The 20,663-nt window shown below is 61.3% G+C and overlaps 3 protein-coding genes across 12 annotated transcripts in view; 2 read left to right on the top strand and 1 right to left on the bottom strand.

The window, feature by feature from the left end:
• SLC38A10 (solute carrier family 38 member 10) overlaps positions 1–5,168 on the top strand; it is a 38,850-nt gene extending 33,682 nt beyond the window's left edge. For 4 of the 7 annotated variants that reach the window (XM_074320349.1, XM_074320345.1, XM_074320346.1 and 1 more), the window contains exons 14-16: positions 208–306; positions 3,369–3,530; positions 3,746–5,168. In XM_074320349.1, the coding sequence (XP_074176450.1) occupies positions 208–306; positions 3,369–3,530; positions 3,746–4,731 (1,247 nt within the window). In that variant the 3' untranslated portion in view covers positions 4,732–5,168. Of the gene's footprint in view, positions 1–207; positions 307–1,545; positions 1,570–3,368; positions 3,531–3,745 lie in introns of all 7 variants that reach the window. The other 3 variants (XM_074320348.1, XM_074320343.1, XM_074320344.1) reach the window with 1 other exon arrangement.
• Positions 5,169–7,799: 2,631 nt separating this feature from the next.
• NDUFAF8 (NADH:ubiquinone oxidoreductase complex assembly factor 8) lies at positions 7,800–10,207 on the bottom strand. 2 transcript variants are annotated; one of them, XM_074320353.1, is made up of 3 exons: positions 10,050–10,207; positions 9,802–9,916; positions 7,800–8,065 (listed from the first exon to the last, which is right to left on the bottom strand). In XM_074320353.1, exons 1-3 carry the CDS (start codon positions 10,131–10,133, stop codon positions 7,911–7,913), a joined length of 354 nt encoding a protein of 117 aa, XP_074176454.1. In that variant the 5' UTR covers positions 10,134–10,207; the 3' UTR covers positions 7,800–7,910. The 2 variants fall into 2 exon arrangements, with proteins under 2 accessions (XP_074176454.1, XP_019591178.1); XM_019735619.2 differs by having other exon boundaries at positions 9,806–9,916.
• Positions 10,208–10,371: 164 nt separating this feature from the next.
• On the top strand, positions 10,372–20,297 carry TEPSIN (TEPSIN adaptor related protein complex 4 accessory protein). Of its 3 annotated transcripts, none has more exons than XM_019735616.2 (13): positions 10,372–10,530; positions 12,243–12,315; positions 12,592–12,683; positions 12,839–12,932; positions 14,661–14,728; positions 14,878–14,956; positions 15,058–15,129; positions 15,916–16,119; positions 16,950–17,124; positions 17,229–17,342; positions 17,448–17,526; positions 17,713–17,847; positions 18,761–20,297. In XM_019735616.2, the coding sequence occupies exons 1-13, from the start codon at positions 10,483–10,485 to the stop codon at positions 19,307–19,309; spliced, it is 1,782 nt and encodes a 593-aa protein (XP_019591175.2). In that variant the 5' UTR covers positions 10,372–10,482; the 3' UTR covers positions 19,310–20,297. The 3 variants fall into 3 exon arrangements, with proteins under 3 accessions (XP_019591175.2, XP_074176453.1, XP_074176452.1); XM_074320352.1 differs by having other exon boundaries at positions 10,461–10,530; positions 12,592–12,725; XM_074320351.1 differs by lacking the exon at positions 10,372–10,530 and having other exon boundaries at positions 12,004–12,315.
• Positions 20,298–20,663: the final 366 nt, after the last annotated feature.

The raw sequence follows: 20,663 nt of genomic DNA, 5'->3' as shown, positions 1-20,663 counted from the left end.
GCTCACTGCCACCGTCTATGAGATTGTTAAATATTTTTTATTACTTCCCTGGTAATCATCAGGTTGAATATAAACTGTGCTGACAGGGGAGGAGGGGCGAAGTGGAGGGTAATTTTAGGAAACATCTGCCGCCTCCTTTTGTCTCTGCCTTCTGTGCCCCCCCTTCCTTCGAGTTTTTTGTGAACCTGGTCTTCACTGTGTGTGCAGGTGGGAAGCCAGGCGCCGGGGCCGTGCAGCAGGCAGAGCCCAGAGGCCAGAGGAATGTGGAGGGACGGGGCGGAGACCATGCCGGCAGCAAGCTGGAGGGTAAGGGCTTTGCCATCTCGCTGCACCCCCCTCAGCTGCCCCCCCAACCTCCTTGCTTCTGGGGCCCTGGGACATCTGCCGTCTCTTCCATACCTCAAGGGATGGCAGGGAGGGCCACAGCCTCTGGTGTCCCGTTTCCTACTGAGGGAAAGACCTTCAAAGGCCAGCTGCCTGCCGCCCCCTTCGCAGCTTTTCTCTGGCTCCTCCCTAGGAGCCCTTTCATCTCCCTTGAAAGAACCGGTCGCTCTGTCACGTGACTACTCTGTCACGTGACTTTCCAGTACCATTTCTTTCACTTCCTAGCACTTCACTTCTAATCCTGTGTTGTCTGTCACTTCACTTTTAACCCGGGGTATTACAGCCAGCAGGTATGGGGGCGTTAGTACATTAAGACTATGGCTTATTTGAGGGTGTCCCTTCCCATGACCCAGCTTGAGGGCCAGTGGCTGCATCCCACCCCCAGCAGTGGCTCCAGTCCCTTGTCTGCCCGTGCCCTTAGCTGGTGGGAGATGGGATGGGGGACATTTGTGTCCCCTGCAATGAAGACCCATCACCTGTCCAGAAACAAGCTCCTCTTGCCTTTTCTCTCCAGGGAGTGAGACTTGCTGAAAATCTGCCTCCAGATTTTCTGCTCATTTTGGGGTGACTCCAGTGGTTGGCTTTTGATAACCCTCTTCCCCATGTCTCCACCAGTCTGGTTTTGCCTCTGTGGTGGAGGTGGTGGCAGCCGCCTGGCTGGCCTACAATTGCCCGTCTGACTTCTTTGGTGACCCACAGGCTTGTGTGCCACATCCCCACCCAGGCTGAGCCCCAGTAGTATCACCATATTTGGTGGCAGTATCCAAGGCGTGGCCCCAGGTCCCTGGACCGTACCCTGTGTACCCTATGTATGTGAATTGAGGTAGAGCCGCCTAGGGTGGGGCCATGAGACAGGCTTCAGTGCCCCTGAGCTGCCTCTGAGGGGGTCTGTGGGGACAGCCCGTCGGAGCTCCTGGCATAGGGACGCCGTCAGTCCGTGCCTTCCAACCCCCAGGGGCCTGGACGGCAGGTCCTGCAGGGGCACTGCGTCCCAGGAACTGCTTTAGGAGTGTCACACGTGTTACTTTGTTTCTGGTTTTAGTCTCTCTGTTTATGGCTTCCAAACCTGTTTGATTCTTTGACTTTTTTCTTTCTGAAAAGAGAATTTTCATGGTTTCCTATTCTGCCTTTCTTCCGTACGCCTCTCAATGGGATGAACAGCTGAAATCAAAAAGATAGTAGCAGGTAGGAATCGAGAGGCGTGTGTCACAATAAAAGGCGTGTCTGTGGAGCATTCAGAGATGCGCGGGCATGCGTCCCATGACGGCCTTGCACGGGGCGCGTGTGGCAGAGCCCAGGGCAGCGCACACGGTCCACCCCCCACCCCTGGGTTGGGCGATATCCCTCAGTTGAAGTCCCCCAGTGCCCCGACTTGCTCCCTTCTTTTACCAATGGCCTGGTCCTTTTTAGGCCTGTGGTGGCTACGCTGTCACGAGAGAACAGTTTGTAAGTGCTGGTCACTTGAGGCCCACCTGAGATGGGGTGGGGACCACGTGTCACTTCTGTGTGTGCATGGCCTGATGGTAATACATTCTGCATGAATGTTAGCATCTGGCGGCTCTCATCCCATCTGTGAGGCTGGTCCCTGTGGTTCTGCTGGGCTACGTGAGAGGTCCGGCTGTGGGCACAGCTTGTTGCCTCCGCCTCTGTTTCATATCTGTTCTGTGTGTCGCTTCTAGCTGGACATGGTGTCACGTCCCTCCCCCCGCCCCTGCGTTGGTGCAGGGCTAGTGCTCCGAGGAGCCAGTGAGGTGGGGGACTTGCTCCTCAGGAACCCGCCTGGGAACGAGCGGTGTTGGCAGCATGTGGGGTCATCCTTGTGCCATCAACCATTATGTGGTCATACGCCAGGGCACCCAGGGTGACAGGATGGCCCATGGCCAAGGTGGCTGGTCTGAAAGCCTGTGGGGACAGCACTTGTCTAAAGGGGGGTATGCAGAGTCCGAACCCATCGACGAACATGGCTTTGCTCAGGCAGGCGTCCTGATGACCTCAGGATGTCTGGATGGGTGCCTGGTGGGGAGCAGGGCCGCTGCAGCTGGGCTGGCTGCGGGGCCCACTGCTTCCCGGGGTCCCGTCCTCCTGCCCTCCACGTTGGCCCTCCTGCCATGGTGGCCTTGTTAGCCGTTCCTCACAGCCCACCCGCCTGCACATCCCGGCACTGGCCTCCAGGGGGTGGACCCACTGCCATCCCTGGGGGCAGATGGACCCCACACTATTCTGGCAGGTCACAGGTCACGCGTCCTTGTGCCTAGCAGGCGGGCCCTGACTGGGCTGTCGCTGTCACCACTTGTAAACATTCTCTCCTTCCTTCCCATGTGAGCTTGCACATCTGACATCCCTGACCCGTCACAGCATCTTTCAAAGCTTCCTGTTTAAAGACACTTTTGTTATAAATGCTACATGAACCGGGGCTGCTCGGGGGCGCCCCTGGCCCACGCTAAAGCATTTGTGGGCTGAGGCTGCCACTGGTGCCAGGGCCACGTTCTGTGTGGGGATCTGTGATAGAGCCGAGCTTCCTCCCCACACCTGCTGCACCGGCCTTCTGCTCGCCTCGCTGCCAAGCTCCTTGCGTGTGGGGCCTACAGCCATGTCCTGGGGGACAGTGTGGGGACCTGCTGAGTGTGGGCTGCCTCAGCCCTGTGGAGATCCCAGCTCTTGTCTCTGCTGGAAAGACGGTTGTTTGTTTTCAGACTTCTTGCCTTGCAAGAGGCGTTCTGTAGGTGCCCGTATTCTCCTTCAGAATCCCTTCTAGCTTAAGACCCAGCCTAGGTCATATTGGTGCCGCTCCGGCAGCGACCTGTGAGCCAGTTAGGGCCCCTGGGACTGTGCCGGGGTGTCTAGGCCACAAGCCTGTGTGAGAGTGAGGCAGTTAGAATGGTCACTACCACCGCTGTAGAGGCCTGTGCTGGGCCCAGGAGCTCCGGCCCAGCCTCGGGGCGATCTGGGCTCGGCACAGGCTCTGACCGCGGGTCCCCACGCAGAGGCCGGCCGGGCGGAGATGCTGGAGCACGCCGTGCTGCTGCAGGTGATCCAGGAGCAGCAGGAGCAGCACAAGCGCCTCCTGGACCAGCAGGAGAAGCTGCTGGCAGTGATCAAGGAGCAGCACGAGGAGATGCACCAGCAGCGGCCAGCCGGCGAGGACGGCAAGTCGGGGCCGGGCGGGGGGCCGGGGAGGGCATTGTGTAGTGTGAATGCCAGCATCTCCTGCCGTCCCTGCAGCTAGCCCCGTAGCCCTGAGTCCTGCTGGGCAAGTTTACGTGGTGACGTGTACTTAATCCCTGGCAAGTTGGTTCCTTTCAGTCCTGGCATCAGTGGCTTCAGCTCGTTTCCAAGGCTGAAACGATGGCTTCCCTTGCAGTGGACATGCAGCCTGAGGCAGGGGTAGCCGTGCCCAGGAGTAAGGAGCAGGACACCCACGATGGGACAGTGACACATCTGCCCCTGCAGCCTTTGGAACCTGAGCTCAGAGCTCCTGGGCAGCCCCCCGCTCTGCCTCAGGGGCATGACCAGCGATCCCCAGACGAGCCCGAGGATGCTGCAGGCAGAGCCCCAGCTGGTCCTCCAGGTGGTATGGACACGGAGCCCCGCGCAGCCCAGGCCGAGCCGAGGGAGGGCCGGCAGGGTGCTGAGCCCAAGGTGGCCGGCGCACAGGACCTCGCTGGGGCACCTGAGAGTCCAGAGAAACATGATGCTGGGGACCCCCCCGTGCAGAGTCGGGGCGATTTTGGAGGAGGCGCCCACGAGAAGCGGAAATCCAGAAAGGAGGCAGCAGGCGACCTGGGCACGGGGCCAGACAAGCCCCAGCAAGTGAGCCCAGACCGGGGCCTTGCAGGCCTGTCCAGCAGGTCGGGAGGAGCAGCCCCCCGGGCCCAGGCTGTGTTACATCAGCCTGAACACCCAGCTGTCTCTGCCAGGGCTCGGGAAGGTCACCCAGGGGTGAGAAAGGAGGCCCTTGGCGGGGGCCACCTGGGTGGGGACCATGTGCTTGCTCCTGGGGAGGACGCTGCCGTCCGAGAGCCTGAGCAGAGGCCAGACCCTGAGCTCAGGCCCCAACAGGCCGTCCCTGAGGCTCAGAAGCCGGACAACGCCAAACCCAACCGAGACCTGAAAGTGCAGGCTGGCTCTGACCTCCGGAGGAGGCGGCGGGACGTGGCTCCTCATGCAGACGGGGGCCCGGCCCCCCATGGCGGGGTCATTATCAGCTTCCAGCCCCTGCCTGGTGTGCAGATCAGCGACCTCCGCAGCGCCCTGGACACCCAGCTCCGCCAGGCCGCAGGACGCACTTTGCAGGGGGTCCACGGCCGCCAGATCAAACAGTTGTCCGGGGCCCTGGAGGAGGCCTGAGCACCTGCAAGTGGCCGCCATGCTTCTGGTCTCATGCAGCCATGCCCAGGCTGCCAGCCTGGAGTGCAGAGGGCGCTGAATTCTGGATGTCACACTCTGAGGGGAAGTCTGAAAGCTGTCACTGCAGCATCTTCTGAAAACGGATTTTGCCATCCCTGGTGCTCCTCTGAGCTCCTGCAGCCACCTGCTGAGACTCCATGGGGACATGGCATCGGCAGGGACTTGAGCTTGGTGACCCGCCACGTCCGTGTTCTGACAGGTGGGTCCTGTGTGGCTGTGGGAGCAGGATTCGTGAGGGCTGGTGCCCCCACGACTCGTCGCAGCACGTGGGCCGCCGAGAGCAGTCCCGACCTGGGATTCCCAGTTCCTCCAGATTTTATTGACAGCTCGTGCTCTGTGAGTGTCGTAGAAAACCTCAGTAAACACCCTGCCGTTGCCCTACTGTTTCTTGTCTACGGGCCCTGGGGTGGGACGGCGAATCCGTTCCTGGGTGTCAGAGCTGCGCGAGTGCCCCTGCCCTTGTCACACACTCTGCTCCACGCTGTGGTTCCCCAAATTGCCATGTGGTTTTTTAGAAATAAGTTAGTGAGGTGGGTTACCTGAGGGAAGACAGTATAGGACTCCATGCAACACACATGAAGCCGACAGGGACTGTGAAAGTGGACCGGTAACCACGCCTCACGGTGACGTGGAACCCGGATGCAGTGCAGCCCTGCAGAGACCCCGTCCGCACGCCGAGCTGCCGCTGCCCAGTTCATGGCCCTTACCGCCAGGTCTGCGGCCCGAATGCGCCGTGACCGGGACTTGGGTGTCGTACAAACGGCAGCAACGTGTGGGCACAGCTGGTCCTGGGTCAGCTGTCCTCGCCTGCTGAGAGGGTTTTTGTGGTGTTTTGTGATGTGTGGTTTCCAAGGAGTAGAAAAGCCGACAGTGGCCCCTGGTCAGGGAGCCGCTCAGCGGGGGGCCTGGCAGGGGTGGCAGGCTGCCCTCTGCGAGCCCGGGGCCTCCAGCACTTCGTCCTGCGTGTGCCTGGCTCCCCTTCTGCCTCGGCCTCGGATCGTGCTGTGCCCCGCACCTTTTGAAACTGTTTTTACTTGTTACTGTAACATCTGTGCACTGGGCAGCCTGAGGACTAGAAGTGGTAACTAAGTGCAGTGGACGTTTCTGGAGGCTGAGCTGCTCCCTCCTGAACCTGCTCGGAGGTAGAGCACCTCTGCATGTGTCCCCAGGGCGACCCCATCTGTGCAGAGTGGGAGTGGACTGTGTCCAGCCCTATTTACTGGACATCCTACCTGAGACCTTACCTTGACCCAGGTTCCATGTCCTCTTCCGAGGCCACCCACACCCCTGCTGTTGCTGCCCAGATAAGTGTCCTTAGAGCAGGATGACCGTGCTATCGCCTGCCCCCATTGCCAGGTCCCCACACCCGATGCTCAGGGTCCCCCCAGTTGTTCTCTTCCTGGCTTTCAGCTCTGCTCCCCTCCCCAGCCACTCAGCAAAGGAATGAGTCCTTCCCTATTTGGGGTCACGGGTGCCAGGACCTCAGGGAGCTGGGAGGGGCTGGACAGTGCTTTGCTTTCTGACCACAGACAGCTCCTCCCTTTGAGTCCCACCCATTGCTGGTACGTGTGGCCAGCGGTCCAGGCCAGAGATGCAAGCTGGCTACCAGTGGGTGACCCTCCCTGTCGCAGCTACAGCCCCGGCGACTGGCACAGGACCGTCTGCGAGGGCTCCAGCACAGGGCGTGGAGGACAGAAGCCCATGGAGCTGAGCCCTCGATGAACTTGAGATGCCCCTCCTGAGGGCCAAGAGGGCGGTTCCGACCACACGGGAACCTCTGTTGCTGCATCCTGACCCGCGGCAGCCCCTCTCATAAAGTAGTCAAAGATGAAGCAAGTTTGGGGAGGCCAGAGAAGAGCGGGGCAGAGGCCTAGGGGCATCCAGAGGCCGAGAGCTGAGGTTGGTGTTTGGGGGTGCAGCCTGGCTGGTCAGTGGAACAAGCCCACATTGGTCCTGGGTGTGAGACGTGGGGTGATGGCTTCATCTGCCACCCTGGATAGGAATTTGAAAGGGTGGCCGGGGATGGGGGAACACCTGGTTTCCGGGACAGTGGTGGGGGGGACCTGGAGCAGGTGTGCCCAGCTGCAATGCAGGGACTGCCCACGGTCGGAGTGGAGAGAGAGAGGGTCGGGGGGCGACCATCCTACAGGCTGGCTGCACCCACCGGTCCTGAGCTGCAAGGTCTAGACAGATGGCACACAGGAGTTGTGAAGTCAGCAGGCTGTTTCCTGGCCACCCGCCCTCTGCTAGCCCTCAGGCTCTGTCTCCTGTCACCCCAGCAGGAGTAGGGGTCCTGAATTCCAGTGGCTACTGTGAAGTCACTGCCCCCGGCCCTTCAGCACCTGCTGCCCCTCCAAAGCCACCTGGAGAACCGTATCTCAGGGACATGGAGGCTCACCACTTGGGGGGAAGCTGGATGAACTCTGAAGTAGCATCTAAAAGGAAACAAATGCAGACTTCAGTGCTGGGCTCACGGGGCTCTGGGACCTGGGGCAGGTAGGGTCCAAAGATAGTGTGTCCTCTCTGTCCCTGGGAGCGGCTGTTGGAGGAGTCCCCACGCACCCAGCAGGAATCGAATCATCCGGGTAGGCGCACTGGGGTTCCTGCCTGGTCTTGCTGGGCATGTCATTCTCAGGACAGGGAGTGTGGGGGTAGAGGTCAGGGGGCTTGGCTCTCGCCACACTCAGGGAGGGGGCCTGCAGCCTCACGGGACTCAAAGCCGCTGGGTTCCTGAAGTACCTCCGGCTCATGCCGTCTTCACTGCCTTCTACAGAAAAGCACCCCCGTTTCCTCCGATTCCAGAACAGCCATCTTTATCGGGTTCTCTACAGTGGGGGTCTCTTCCTCATGCTGTCCCTCTTCTTTTACCTTTGGTATGTCCTCAAAATTGGCAGTTACATCTAGAGGATTTGTGAGATTCAGATGATGTGTTTTTGGCGAGCATTTAAAAACAGAATCCTGAGGCAGCGTCTCCCATGGCCCACCCCACACAGAGCAGAGACCATGTGTGACCTGCGTGGTCTTTATTGGTGGGTCACTGCCATCTCATTCTAACCCAAACCCGTGTACACAGTGCCAGGGACCACTGCACCCTCTGCCCACGGTTCGCCCTGATGCCGTCAAGTCCTTTTAGCCCTAAGAGCTTTCAGTGTTTCAAGACGTTTCCCCCTCGGGGCCATTAGGACCAGGTGTCTGTCTCTGTGCCCTGGGGCAGCACGTGGCCTGACTGCAGCACTGGTCCTTCCTAACAGCCTCCCTTCAGGGTCTTCTTGGCCTGGAAGATAAAGTACTTTGTCTGAATGGGTTCTTTGCAAGTTAGATACGGCTCCAAAGTAACAACCACCACGCCACATGCCATCTTCCAGCGAACACTTCCAAAGCCTGGTCGTGGGCTCGCTGGTCGCAGCACGGGGGGCCCCCGACCTCAAAGCCAGGAGCCGTGTGGGGACCCCTTCTCCTGAGGAAACACTGAGGTCAGAGAGGGTGACATGCTTGCCCAGGGACAGGGATCACAGGGCGGGGCTGGAGTTGAGCCCCTGCTTTTCCCACCAGGCAGCCCTCTGGCACGTGAGACTGCCTGGGGCTCCTCCCTCAGGGATGTCTTTATGGGATGGAGGCAAAGGAGCGGGAGGTAAGTCACATGACCAGGCACCTGTAACAGGTCACTCCTGACTGACCACAACAGGTGGTGCAGAAAGACCTGTGTGTAGCTGCGAGTGTTCGACCTTTGTCTCACATGTGAATCCTTCCAACTGGTAACCATAGAGCGAGGTCTGCCTTGTTCCCTGGGGTGGGCTGCAAAGCAGGGAAGCTACCAGGAGGTAGGAGCAAGTTCAAGGGACAGGTGCAACCTCGGATAAGCAGCCACATGGATGAGGCTGGTGACACAGGCTGACTGGAGGGGGCAGGACGAGGCGAAAACCACCGAGAGGAAGGTGCAGGAGTTCCCTGAGCCCACCGGGAAATGAGGATGTGAACTGTCTCCCTGAGCTGGGAAGCAGACATCCATGTGCTCTCAGCCATTCTGCTTAGGGTCCTGGAGCAGCAGCAAACTGCCGGGACTCCTGAGTGCTGCCCAGCCAACCTCTGCCATCACAGCCCCCGTCTGACCCACTGAGTCAGGGTCACCTGGGGCACATTAAAGCCTCAGGGCAGGCAGCCCCTCCTTGGGCTGTGGGACACCCCTTGAGGTCCCCCCAGCAGCTTCTCCCACCTCGGGTCACGTCCGTGTCTCCTCCAAACCTATTTCTCCACGTCCTTTATGAAAACGTGTAAACACAACACATTCTTTACTTGCTACACTGCTTGAGGATTTCCACGAGGCTTTCACTGGCATAGCATTTGATCAGACAGGGATCAGAAAACGTCCTGGCTGAGAAACAGAAGGGACCTGCTGTTGAACGACGGGGCAGAACAGAGTCCAGCTCCAAGAGAAGGACCAGTCTGTTTCCAGCACAGTCCACTTCCACGCCAGTGAAAACCGCCTAGCGCGCCGGTTGGAGGACTTCTCAGCCTGTCCTAAGCTTGGTTATGAGGACAAAGCCAGGATACAATGACCTATGGGCTGTCCTTACACCCTCTGTAAAACGGGGTTGTTGCGCGGGGGCAGTTAGGGTACCAGGCAACCCCTGGGCAAGTACTGGGCTACCAGCGGTTGACACTGCGCACGCAGCACACGCGGGGTGGTGAACACCAATGACGCCAACGGAGCCAGCGGGTGCTAACGGTGCTCCGCTGGGAGCCCTGGGTTGAGGTCGGTTTGGGCGTTCCCCCAGGCGACAGCACCACAGGGAGTGACAAAGCGCTTGCACACACGCCGTCGCCCCGTCCCCCTCATTGACATGCACGAGCTCCGTGGCGGCGGGGGTCGCGCGGCGAGGGCTGGTCGGTCGGCGTGCAGCGTCTGAAGCACCAGCGGGCACCCAACGCCCGCAGGAAGAAGGGGAGGAAGGCCAGCGATCCCTCCCCCGAGGCGGGGCTGAGACGTGGGAGACGGCGGGGGGCGCCTACCTACCGCGGCGGCGAAGCAGCTCCGCAGGGCCTCGAACTCTCGCGCGCAAAGATCCTTCCTCAGGTGGCCGCCCGGGGCCGTGGACGCCTGCACGCACCTGCCGTAGGCCGCTGCCTGGGGGAAGGAAAGGGGCGGACGAGGGTCGCGGGGGCCCTCGCGCCTGCCCCCAGTCAGCGCCCCGCTGTCCGCCCCGTCTCGCGCGATCCTTCCTGCCCCGCAGGCATTACCCCACCGGACACCTCCTTACCTCGGGCCCACAGGCCGCCAGGCGCTCGGGGAAGGCGCGGAGGCGGCTTCGCACTCGCCCCCACACCACTCCGTTCCCGGACATCAGCGGCTCTTCCTGTCATCCATGGGCGCCGCCATCTTGGGCCCGTCCTCTTCCGGCGCTCAACAGCTTGATAGGTCGACGCTTCCGCCCATAACTTTCCCTACGCTTTCTAATTGGCCAGGCTTCTGTCAGGAACCGCGCGTGTGGTCCCCCAGAGCCTTACAATTGGCTTGTATGCTTGTCTGTTTTTGATCTCGGACTTCGGATTGGTTCAGGCTCAAATTGTTTACCGTAGTAGACCTCAGGGCCCGCCCACGCGAGCGATTGGTGAGCTGGACCAGACCCACGCGGTGATTGGAGGAGCCCGAGGCCGGACGGAAGTGGGGCGGGTCGGAAGGTGACCGTGATCATGGCGGCTACGCCGCCGCTGCGGGACCGCCTGAGCTTCCTGCACCGGGTGAGTGCGGGCGGCCCGGCCCTGCTCCGTGCCGCTTCCCACGGCTTGACTTGGGCTAGAGCTGACTTTCTCCCTGGTGCGCCGGGGTCACCGAATTGCGGCTCCTCCCGGGTTCGGCGTCCCCTCCATTTTCCTCTGACCCCCTTCTCTCCATTCCAACCCGCCCGGCCCCTCCAGTCCCCTTTAGCCATCACCCCCTCCCAAGGCTGGGGGACTCCCCTCCGTGTACGCGGCGTGGGCAGGTCAGGCCGACCCTGCGTCAGGTCCACAGGGGGACAGTCAGGCTACTGAACAGAACCCGAGTAGGAAGAGAGCCGTGGGGCGCGGGTTTCTGTTTTCTTTCCCGGCTTAAAGCGGCTTCACAGAAAGAGAAGCACAGCGAACCGTGTTCAGGATAAATAACGGCCAGGCGCTAGTCTGGGAAGCAGGAGAAAACGGTGACTTTGCCCGGAGGGGAAAGCCCTGAGCTCCGTTCCCGTTTGTTTCAGAGGACTGGGCGTTTTAAAGGGAGAGTGAGGGGCGAGGGGGCTCCCGTGAGGGGCTGGGCGGTGTGAGAGCTGCCAGTCCAGCCGTGTGCTGGCTCGCAGTTACGCCGGTCCGGAGCCTAGGGAGACAGACCCTGCCTTCATGGTGGTTCAGGTCCTTGAGAGACGCTCCTGGGTTGCAGGACATCCGTGTTCACAGCTCCAGTAAATGCTCCAAGAAGGGGAGGTCGGGGCTCGTCGCCAGGTGTTGGCCAGAGTGAACAGTCAATTCTCCCAGCACGTGGAGCTTCGTCAGGCAGGCGTTTTACGGGGGCTGGGGGCATCCTCATGCTGCTAGAAGCCCCGTCAGTTCCCTCAGCACAGAGGTTCTTTCCACACCCAGAGTTACCTGGTTCTACCGACGTCTCCAGCTCCAGGGTGGGTCTCGGTGGACAGACGGTGTAAGTGGTGTGTGCCCGCAGCCTCGCGTGACATTCAGGCGCGTGTTGTTGTGACACTAGAAAGCTGCTGTTCAAACTGTCAGCTGTGGCAGCACCTAACAGTCTGCATTCTGAGTGTCCCTGAGGTCTTGTGTCCTAGCTCACGCCGAGGCTCACGCGCCCCAGATGGTTTTCATCCTTGGAGACAGTATGTCTTTGCGCTAACGAGTCAGCGCATCATGTGAATATGTTTGTGCTAACAAATAAACGTAGGACACAGCATAGTCACTTCTCCTTGTGGGTTATTTCTGTGGGGTCTGTTCCTGGAAGTGGAACTGTGGGGGAGGGGGTCAGGCCTCGTGGTTATATCACGTTTGCTGATCTGTGCTCTAGAAAGATGGACCATTCCCAGTCCCCTGCATGGGAAAGGCGCTCACCCTGAGCTTTTCTGTTTTTGCTACATGAGAAGTAGATGTATTCAAGGTGCCTTTAAATTGTTTTGCACGTCTGTAAGCATAGAGGACTGGGAGCCATGTCACACATCCTGACCCAGGCAGAGTGGCGTTATCACGATGGTCCAGAAGGGAGGCTCCAGCAGGCTCCTTGTGGCTGTGGGACCATTGTTGTCCTTGCTGGGGTCCCTTACCAGGTGGCATGCCAACAGTGACATACGTGGAAACCCATGCCCCCAGGAACCCCAAGAACTAGGACTCCCAACAGCCCTTCAGGAATGGCGGCCCCTTTGGTGTCTGTGGGGCCACCCTGTGTACAACGGTCACTCACGGGCGGGGCTCTTGCTGCCTTTCAGCTCCCGGTTCTCCTAAAGGGAACGTCGGATGATGACGTCCCGTGCCCGGGCTACCTGTTTGAGGAGATCGCCAGTATCCTTCCTGTGTCCACACGTGGGGGCCCAGAGCAGCACGCAGGGTCCCTGGGGTTCTCCCATCCGGAAGGGGTTCCATGGCCCCTTTCCCATAGTAAAGGTGTGGGCGGGGTCTGAAAGCCACATCACTGATGACGGGGCCCAGGACACTAGAAGCCTGACGCTCCTGAAACCAGGTCCTGGGATGGGTGCCTGCAGGGAGGGCACCCTGAGAAGTTCAGCGGCGGCGAGGCCTGGGCTCAGCTCGCTCCTTCCCTAACCGAGCACCTCCCAGAAATCTCCCACGAGTCCCTGGGCAACAGCCAGTGCCTGTTGGAGTACCTTCTGAACCGTCTGCACAGCGGCTCTGGCCGCGTGAAGCTCAAGGTGAGGCGGTGAGTGGGCCTGCAGACCGATCCTCGGGGCCAGGTCAGCGCCTGGGCTCTGGCCCATGAGGGGCCATGAGGAGCGAGGGGGTGGTTGGGCTGTGCCTCTGAGGTGCCCTCTGGGCCCAGCCCTGCCCCACGTGACTGTGCCTGCAGGTGCTGAAGATCATGCTCCATCTGTGTGCTCACGGCTCCGCGTCCTTCCTGCTCATCCTCAAGCGCAATCCGGCCTTCATCCAGGAAGCTGCAGGTGTGGGGGCCGCACAGCCCCAAGGGAGGGCCGCAGGGAGAAGGGCGACCCGGACAGGCTTCAGCCAGACTCCCTTAGCCGGCCACCTCACCCCGTTCCACCAGCGTCTGCCTCCCTGCCCACCTGTGGGCCCTCCTCTCCCCCAGCCGGCTCAACCCCTCCTTCCACCGTCTCCGCTCCTCCAGGGCCTTCCCCTGTCTGCTGCTGTGCTCGCTACACTGGCGCATAATTACCGTTTCCATCTGTGCCCTGCCAGACCTTGCCCATCTGTCCCAGTGCCTGGCACACAGTGGTGCTCGGCGAACGGCTACACCACCCTCCCCTGCCATGGGCTCTCTCTCCCCGGGCTGCCCCTAAGGGCCCGAGACCGAGGGCGAGCTAGTAAGCCTTCCGCTCGGAAGGGAAGGGCCGTGGGAGGTTGGTCAGGAGGGGTGGGCGCTGGCCTGTCATGTTCCAGGCTCTAGGTGGGTGTGAGTGGGGCCCCATCCCTCACGCCACAGGCCAGGACCGTCGTGCTCTCTCGCTAACAAGGACTTGTGGGCACATGGCTGGAGATCTACTAGTTGGTGGGGCAGGAATCCGGCCTGGGTCCGTCTAGGGGGCGCTCCACCCTCGGACCCCATCATGCACGAATCTTTTGAAGGGCCAGAACCACCCTCACCCAAGCCGTCCCTGAGAGGGCAGCACCAGGGAGGGGCCAGGCTGCTGTTGACCACCACTCGCTTACCGGAGAACTGCAGCTGACCGTGGTTCTTTGTTGGCACCAAAATCTGTGCAGTTATCATCTGTGCCCAGAGCTCTGAGCATGGCCCCAGGGGCTGTCAGCGCGGTTGGGGACGAGGCTAAAAGAGGATGGCCGTGCTCACACAGGAGGGGCCGCGCGTCTGGGCCCCAGCAGTGGGACCCTGCAGCTTGAGTCTTGGGCCCTGTGGGGACGGTTGGAGGCGTGGCTGGGACAGCAGGCAGCTGCTCGCCTTCCACTGGCTGATTCGGCCTCTGACGGGCAGCCCTGGCTGGGCACGGGCCGTCGTCTGCACAGCGTGGGGCTGGCAGCAAAGGCTGGGAGTGAAGTGTGTTTGTGATGAGGAAGGAAGGAGCCTGGAAGGATGAGGCGGATGCGGCCCCTGCAGCGATGGGGCCTCCAGTGTGTGCAAAGGCCCCGCGGCAACCTGAGTGGCCACAACTGAAGCTTTCTGACGGGCGCCTGGGAGCCTGAGGTTGGGGCAGGGCCACGGGAGCCTTTCAGGCCATGATAAGGAACTTGGGGTCTTATCCTCAAGTCCCTGGGAACGCCTAAAGGGTTTTGAATTGTGCAAGACCCCATTCGTGTCACCGCTGGCTGGAGAGTGGGTTGAGGGGAGGCAGTTAGGTGGCCGATGCAGAAATGCCGGTGAGAGGCAGTGGGTTGAGAAGGCGCCGTGGTGATGTTCTGGAAGCTGGATCCTGGCCTCGGCGCTGTGGGTGCGGGCAGAGGGGGCCAGGGGGCCGTGCTGGCCCAGCCTCCACAGCGCTGGGGACAATGGTGCGTGTCTGAGAAGCCACATGGGGCAGTGGGTCCTGGAGGAGGTGTTCTGGGAAGTGGGGCTCCCCCAACGCTTGGGGGCCTGGAAGTGATGTCACATGGGATTCAAGGTCAGACCTAATGTTTCAGAAAGCTCACCCTGGCGGGATGCAGGGAGGGCTGGCCTGGGCGGGCCGTAATGCTGCCCTCCTGCCTCTGCCCTGCAGTTTTCACTGGGCCCCCGGACCCTCTCCATGGGAGCAGCTTGTACCAGAAGGTGCGGGCGGCCGCCCAGGTGAGCCGACGACCCAGGTCACCCTAGCTGCACTCCTGCTGTTGGACCAGAGCTCCGTGTGTGGCTGGTGCTTGGGGGAAGTGGCAGGGTGAGGGGGGGCACGCTGGGCAGACGTGCAACCCCACTGAGTGCCCTTGCCTCCTGTCTAGGACTTGGGGAGCACCTTGTTCTCGGACACCTTGTCCCCTCCGCCTCCCTCCCAGTCTCCCAGGGTCCTGCCTCCAGCAGGTATGTGACCCACCATGTGCAGCCCTGTCATGGGATTTCCATCCTGGGGGCTCGGGGTCTTCCCCCGCCCCCATGCCAGGATGACGTGGGTTCTCCCACAGGCATGGGCTCCCAGTCCAGACCCCAGGGCACCCTCCAGGGCTTCGGCTACAGCAAGGATCCGGGCCACACAGGTGGGTGAGCGTGGGCGCTTGGGTGTGGGGCTGGGGCCAGATGCTTTCTCAGCCCAGGGGCGTGGAGGGCGGGGCTAAAGTCTGGCACCCCTGCGTTGGCTCCTGCCACCTTCTTGCTCAGTTCTGCGGGAGGGTAGGGCACGTGCAGCCGGGTCTGCCTAACCCACAGGTGAGGGCTCAGTCCTGAGCTCGGCCCCTAGTCCCTGGCTCCTTGGAGGGGGTAAGGGCAGAGGGTGGGGGCTGCCTATGACAGGTGACTTAGAGCCAAGTGGCATTTGTGACACGGACACCACTAGCCTTGTCTGCTGGGAGGCTCGCGTGGGCTTGGGCTCCTGTGCTGACATCCAGCTCAGAGCTCCCGCCCCCCACTGCCCTCCCCCCGCATTTCAGAATCACTGCGTCCTAAAGTGGGTCTGCCTCTAAGGCCTGGCCTGTTCTTGCTCCGGGGCTCACGGCCAGGTCACCCCGGTAGGGTTCACAGAGAGCTCCTGCCCCTGGCACTGGTCAGGAGCTGTCCTTGAGTGGCCATGGAGCTTGGGTTCCTTGGACCAGCCTGAGGAGGCCCATGGCTCTGAGGTGGGTGTAGCTCGGCTACCAGTTCCATCAGGCCTGCGAATACACTGGAGCGGAATTCCTGGGAAGGTTCTGGAAGGGCCTATGTCCCGCCACACGGTCTCTGTCCAGACTACTGAGCCCTGAGCAGGGAGCAGCCATGGGCGCCTCGTCCTGGGAGAACATGGGACAGGACCGAGGGGCTGACGCCATGTGCCTGTTCCTCTGGTGCAGGCTCTGCGGGTGAAGCCCTCCTCTCCACCATCCAGAAGGCCGCAGAAGTGGTGGCCAACGCCATGCGTCCTGGGCCTGCGAGCCCTGGCTCCCAGGGGCCCCTGCCACGGGGTGACACCTACCAGGCTGCCGTGACGCCTTCAGCCGGCCGGGGCCACTCCACTCCTGGGAACCCGCTCCCTGCAGCCATCCCGGGAGCCAGAGGTATCAGGCGAGACTCCTCCCCTCCCAGGGCCCGGATGGGCCGTTGAGCTCCTCCTTGTCACCTGCTGGGGCCAGGGGTGGAGCAGAAGACCAGGCCTCTGAGCAGCAAGAGCCCAGGTCCAGCTCAGGGCTGAGGAAGGCGGCGGTACCTGTTGGGGGTTCGTGTGATCAGTTACCGATTGGCCCTGAGGGCAGCCACCAGTGCCACGTGTGTTCCTGTGGCCTCTGCGGTGGCTTCAGGCAGACTGTAGATACCACCTCTTTGCCCAGTGTTTGCACACTGCCCAGCACCTCTGCCAGCTTCCCTGAGGAGTGGCAGCTCCTCAAGGGTCCCAGCTCTTCAGACATAGGGCCTGGCGCTCCAGCCCAACCCCCGTCCATTCACCCAGCACATCCAGCTGGCTCCATGCCTGTCCAGGCCGCCCTCCATGGTGTGTGTGCTGGTGGAGAAGCTGGCAGTCGGTGACACCGGGCGATGAAAAAATGACGTCCTGGGAGGATGGAGGGGGGACGGGTGTCACTGAGTGACCAAGGGTCTGAGCCCTGAGAGCTGCTGTGCTGGTGTTATGCCCCTGCCCAGGCCAGCTGCCCCGCATCATCTCTGGTGCCTGGGGTGACTGCGTGTCCCTGACCTGGGTCCTGGGCCAGGCATGTCCATGCCGCCATCTGCACTCTGAACTGTGTGAGGGTGCATTCCGCTCTGCCCTGGTCTCCTCATCCTGCCGTTTCTGGAGCTGAGCCCAGGCGGCCTCCCTCTCTTCCTGTCCAGGGGTCCCAGGGAGACGGGTGTGCGGCCACTCTGAGGCCCGGGGTCTCACCATTTCTTCCAGCCGTGAGACACCAGCCCGGGCAGGCCGGAGGGGGCTGGGATGAGCAGGACAGCAGCCCCGGCTCTCACAGTTCTTCCCAGGAGAACGGCCGGAGCAAGGCCTCGGACTCGGGCAGTCTGTCAGGCAGCGGCAGCCCCTCGGGGGCCAGCCGGGCGCCCAGCGACCTGGCCGAGAGGTGAGCGAGTCCCTTAGCGCCCCACCCCGCCCTTCAGACTCCCACCTCAGCGGGAAGCGTGGTCTGGAGGGGCCTCGTCCACCCCCCACCCTGTGCCCCCACAGGGTCGACGCCATGACCCTGAGCGACTGCCAGCAGGAGCTGAGCCTGGTCCGGACGGTGACACAGGGACCACGTGCCTTCCTGAACCAAGAGGAGGCCCAGCACTTCGTCAAAGAGTGAGCCCCCCACCAACTCCCAGCGCCCCCTCCCTTGCCCGCTGAGGCAAAGGCCTCGGCTGCCCCCTGCCTGGCTGCCCCCTGCCCAGCTGCCCCTCCCCGCAGGTGCGGACTGCTCAACTGTGAGGTGGTGCTGGAGCTGCTGATCCGGCACCTGGGGGAGGCCAGCGAGCACGTGCAGATGGTGAGGCTGGGGAGTGAGTGAGGGGCACAGGCGGGCAAGGCCACCTTGGGTCTGCCCTGGGGCACGGGTGGGAGGGGAAGTGAGCACAGGGATCCCCGGGATTCAGAAGCCGCAAGACAGGAGCGAGCCTGTCAGATGGGCCTCCCTCCTGGGGTGGACCCTGCTGACCTCCCGTTCACTCTGCAGAGAGCCCTGGGTGCCATTGCCATCCTGGGGTGCACGGACCTGCTCTCCCAGGAGCACATCCTGCTCCTCGCCCGGCCGCAGCTGCAGGAGCTCAGTGTGGGCAGCCCTGGACCTGTGACCAACAAGGCCACCAAGGTGGGCAGCCACTGGGGCCCAAAGCAGTGGGTGTGGGGACACCCTTTCTCACAGATGACCCTCTTGTCCCTGTCCTTTGCTGCCAGGACAGGTCGTGCCCTTAGAACAGCAGTCAGGGCCTCCCCTGGCACCTGCTCGGGGAATGCTGGGCCTCTTCCCGGCCCTGGAACACCCCCTGAGCCTGCCCGCCTTACTGCCCAGCAGCTCTGCTCTGAGGGCAGTTTCCTCTCCTACCTGGCTCAGCTGATGCGCAGCCTCCTGCAGGAAGCCCCCCTTGACTGCTTGGATGGAGTTACCCTGTGCTGCTCCACCCATGTCCCAGCACATGGGTCTGCTTGGCTCGCAGCTCCCAGCTCCTGGAGCGTAGACAGTCCCATTCATTTGTGCCCCCTTCCCACTAATGCTTGAATTGTGCCGAGGCTGCCTGGAATCTCTCTCACTGGGGGCCTCTGGGAGCACCCCCAGGTTGCTGGCCTCTCCCCACAACCAAGCCTCGGCACCTCCATTACCTGCCGGCATCCCTTGGTATCTTCCCATTTCCTCTGTGACCGCTGAAAATTCATATCCTTAGTTGTCAGTGTCAAAGTGTCATTGAGGCTGTGATACACGCACACATTCGACTGGGGTGTCATAGTGGTGTCTTAAAAAAGCAGTTTAAGGCACATTCGTTCCCTCTGTGGGGCCGCCTCTCCCTGCGTGGGGTCATCACGCAGCAGGTTTGATGGCAGGGAAAACACTGTCAGGACAGCAGGCACATACGTTACGGCCCCCGAGAAGCTGGCAGTGATCCGCCAGTGGTGGGATGACAGTGACAAGACCACCTGGGAGCGAACCGATGGCCTGCCCACCCCTGAGCGGGCCCTGAGGAGGAGCACGGGACCCTCACAGATGCCCCTTTTCTCCCACTGTCCAGATCCTAAGGCACTTCGAAGCCTCCTGCCGCCAGCGGCCCCCTGCCCAGCAGCCTCTGTCTGAATCCGGTCCCACAGCCGCCCGTGGGGGCCTGGCTGACCTGCTGACCGATGCCGTGCCTTTCGCTGGGGGCCAGGCATTCCTGCAGCCTCTGAATTCAGCCCTGTTCTCGCCCAGGGGCCCTACACCTCCTCCTCCCCTGGATGGGTCCCCCCTGCCTGCCCCTGGGGACACCAAGGAGCCTGAGATCAGACTGGCATGTTCCGGAGAGCAGGGGGCTGGATACGAGCAGGGCCCACTGGGCACGGACATCCCAAACGGAGGGCTAGAGGTCGGCCCAGGCCTCCGCGGCTGCCCATGGAGTCCAGTGGCCAGTGGCAGCCACAGCTCCTTGTTTGCTGGCATGGAGCTGGTGGCCTGTCCCCACCTGGTGGGGACCAGGACGGCTTCAGAGGAGCCTCCCCAGAACCCCTGGACGTTGTCACAGAGGGTGGCAGCCAAAGACCCTCCTAGCTCAGAGCCATCGGCTTTTGCATTCTTAAACTCATGACCGCATGGGCCTGGGGTCTCCCTGTCCTGACTCCCAGGACCCCACGACTGCTGTCCCCTGTGCCACAGCCCCCCAGGTGTCTGCAGTCGGCCTCTTCCCAACTGCCCCAGGCCTTGGTGCAGGGAACCCCCAACCAGGTGAACTCAGCCTGGACTCAGTCCAGAGATGAGAATAGGAGTCCACGCCCTGGCCAGAACAGGACGGCCCTTCCTGTGGGTGTGGTGGTCGGGGGAGCAGTGCCCCAGGCAGCCTGCAGGACTCGCGGGAGGGCAGGAACTGTTCAGCCGGTGGGCCCTGGGCTGCCGGGCCTCCTGCCTCCTGCCATCTGGTCTGACGAGCATACTGTCCAGTCCCATCTGCAAACACCGCCAGGCCCTTCAGTGGGCAGAAGGTGTGGCATGGCCTGCCTGGAGGGCACGGGCAGGATGGGTGGCCCGACAGCTGAGACCAGCCAACCCCTGGACCTGCCTTGAGTTCACAGGCCCAGCGCAGAATGGCACCCAGCCCCTCTGTGAGGGGTGCATCAGGAGGATGGGAGGGCCCATGTGCAGACTGAGCCCAGGCTGTGACCCTCAGCCAACAACCCAGCGAGGACCCCAGGACTACCTCTGTTCTTCCCTCTTCCCGCCAGAGGTTGCCTATTTGGCCTTGAATCCCTATGGCAGTGGGAGGCAGGGAGCAGGACCTCCAGAATGCTGACCTCAGGGTCCCATGGGGAACTCCTGCCTGCCTGCCTTGCCCTCAGAAACAAGGTATTTTTGTGTGGGTTTAGAACTACTGCTTGGATCTTTGGTTTTGAGTTCAGATCCCTCCCTCTGCGTGGGGTGGGGGATGTGGCATAAGCAGCCACAACCTGGGTCATCAGGGCAGGGCTCCCTCTGCCATGACAGCTTCCTGCAGACTGCACGGGGTGGACTCATAGGGAAGCTTGGGTCCCTCTCAGAAGAACTGGGACATTTCCTCAATAAACACTGTTTTCTCAGCTGCACCATGTGCTTTGTGTGTGTGAGAGAAATACCATTAATGAGTACACTTGGAGGACTTTTCTAAAAGTAGGAACAGGTCTTTCCTCCTCAGATGTTTTGAAGAACTCCCCAGTGGAACTATCTGGTCCTGTAATTTTCTTAACTGGGCTTTAAACTATGAAATTCAGTTTCTTAAGTACATATGGGTTTATTTGGGTTATATATTTCTTTGTGAGTGTCAGTAATTTTTTTTTTAAGGAATTGGTCTATTTCATAAAAGTTGTCAAAAATATACAGCCATAGAGTTTTCTGTAGCATACCTTAATTATCCGTTTAATTTCTGTAGGGTCTGTAATAATTTCATCTTTCGTTTCTGATACTGGTAATTT

The sequence above is a fragment of the Rhinolophus sinicus genome, linkage group LG15 (assembly GCF_036562045.2).
Source record: "Rhinolophus sinicus isolate RSC01 linkage group LG15, ASM3656204v1, whole genome shotgun sequence".
NCBI classification, from domain to species: domain Eukaryota; kingdom Metazoa; phylum Chordata; class Mammalia; order Chiroptera; family Rhinolophidae; genus Rhinolophus; species Rhinolophus sinicus.
Note: the sequence above shows the minus strand (reverse complement) of the source record. Positions and strands in the feature narration are given on the sequence as shown.

What these genes read in the sequence shown, in the direction of transcription:
- NDUFAF8 (XM_074320353.1), bottom strand. Translation starts at nt 10,133, where the DNA reads ATGTCCGGGAACGGAGTGGTGTGGGGGCGAGTGCGAAGCCGCCTCCGC. An exon ending in TGGCGGCCTGTGGGCCCGAG is followed by an intron (nt 9,917 to 10,049) that starts GTAAGGAGGTGT and finishes TCCTTCCCCCAG; the next exon opens with GCAGCGGCCTACGGCAGGTG. An exon ending in CTGCTTCGCCGCCGCGGTAG is followed by an intron (nt 8,066 to 9,801) that starts GTAGGCGCCCCC and finishes TTTATCTTCCAG; the next exon opens with GCCAAGAAGACCCTGAAGGG.
- TEPSIN (XM_074320351.1), top strand. Translation starts at nt 12,117, where the DNA reads ATGCCCCCAGGAACCCCAAGAACTAGGACTCCCAACAGCCCTTCAGGA. An exon ending in CAGGGTCCTGCCTCCAGCAG is followed by an intron (nt 14,957 to 15,057) that starts GTATGTGACCCA and finishes GTTCTCCCACAG; the next exon opens with GCATGGGCTCCCAGTCCAGA. An exon ending in GCCCAGCACTTCGTCAAAGA is followed by an intron (nt 17,343 to 17,447) that starts GTGAGCCCCCCA and finishes CCCTCCCCGCAG; the next exon opens with GTGCGGACTGCTCAACTGTG.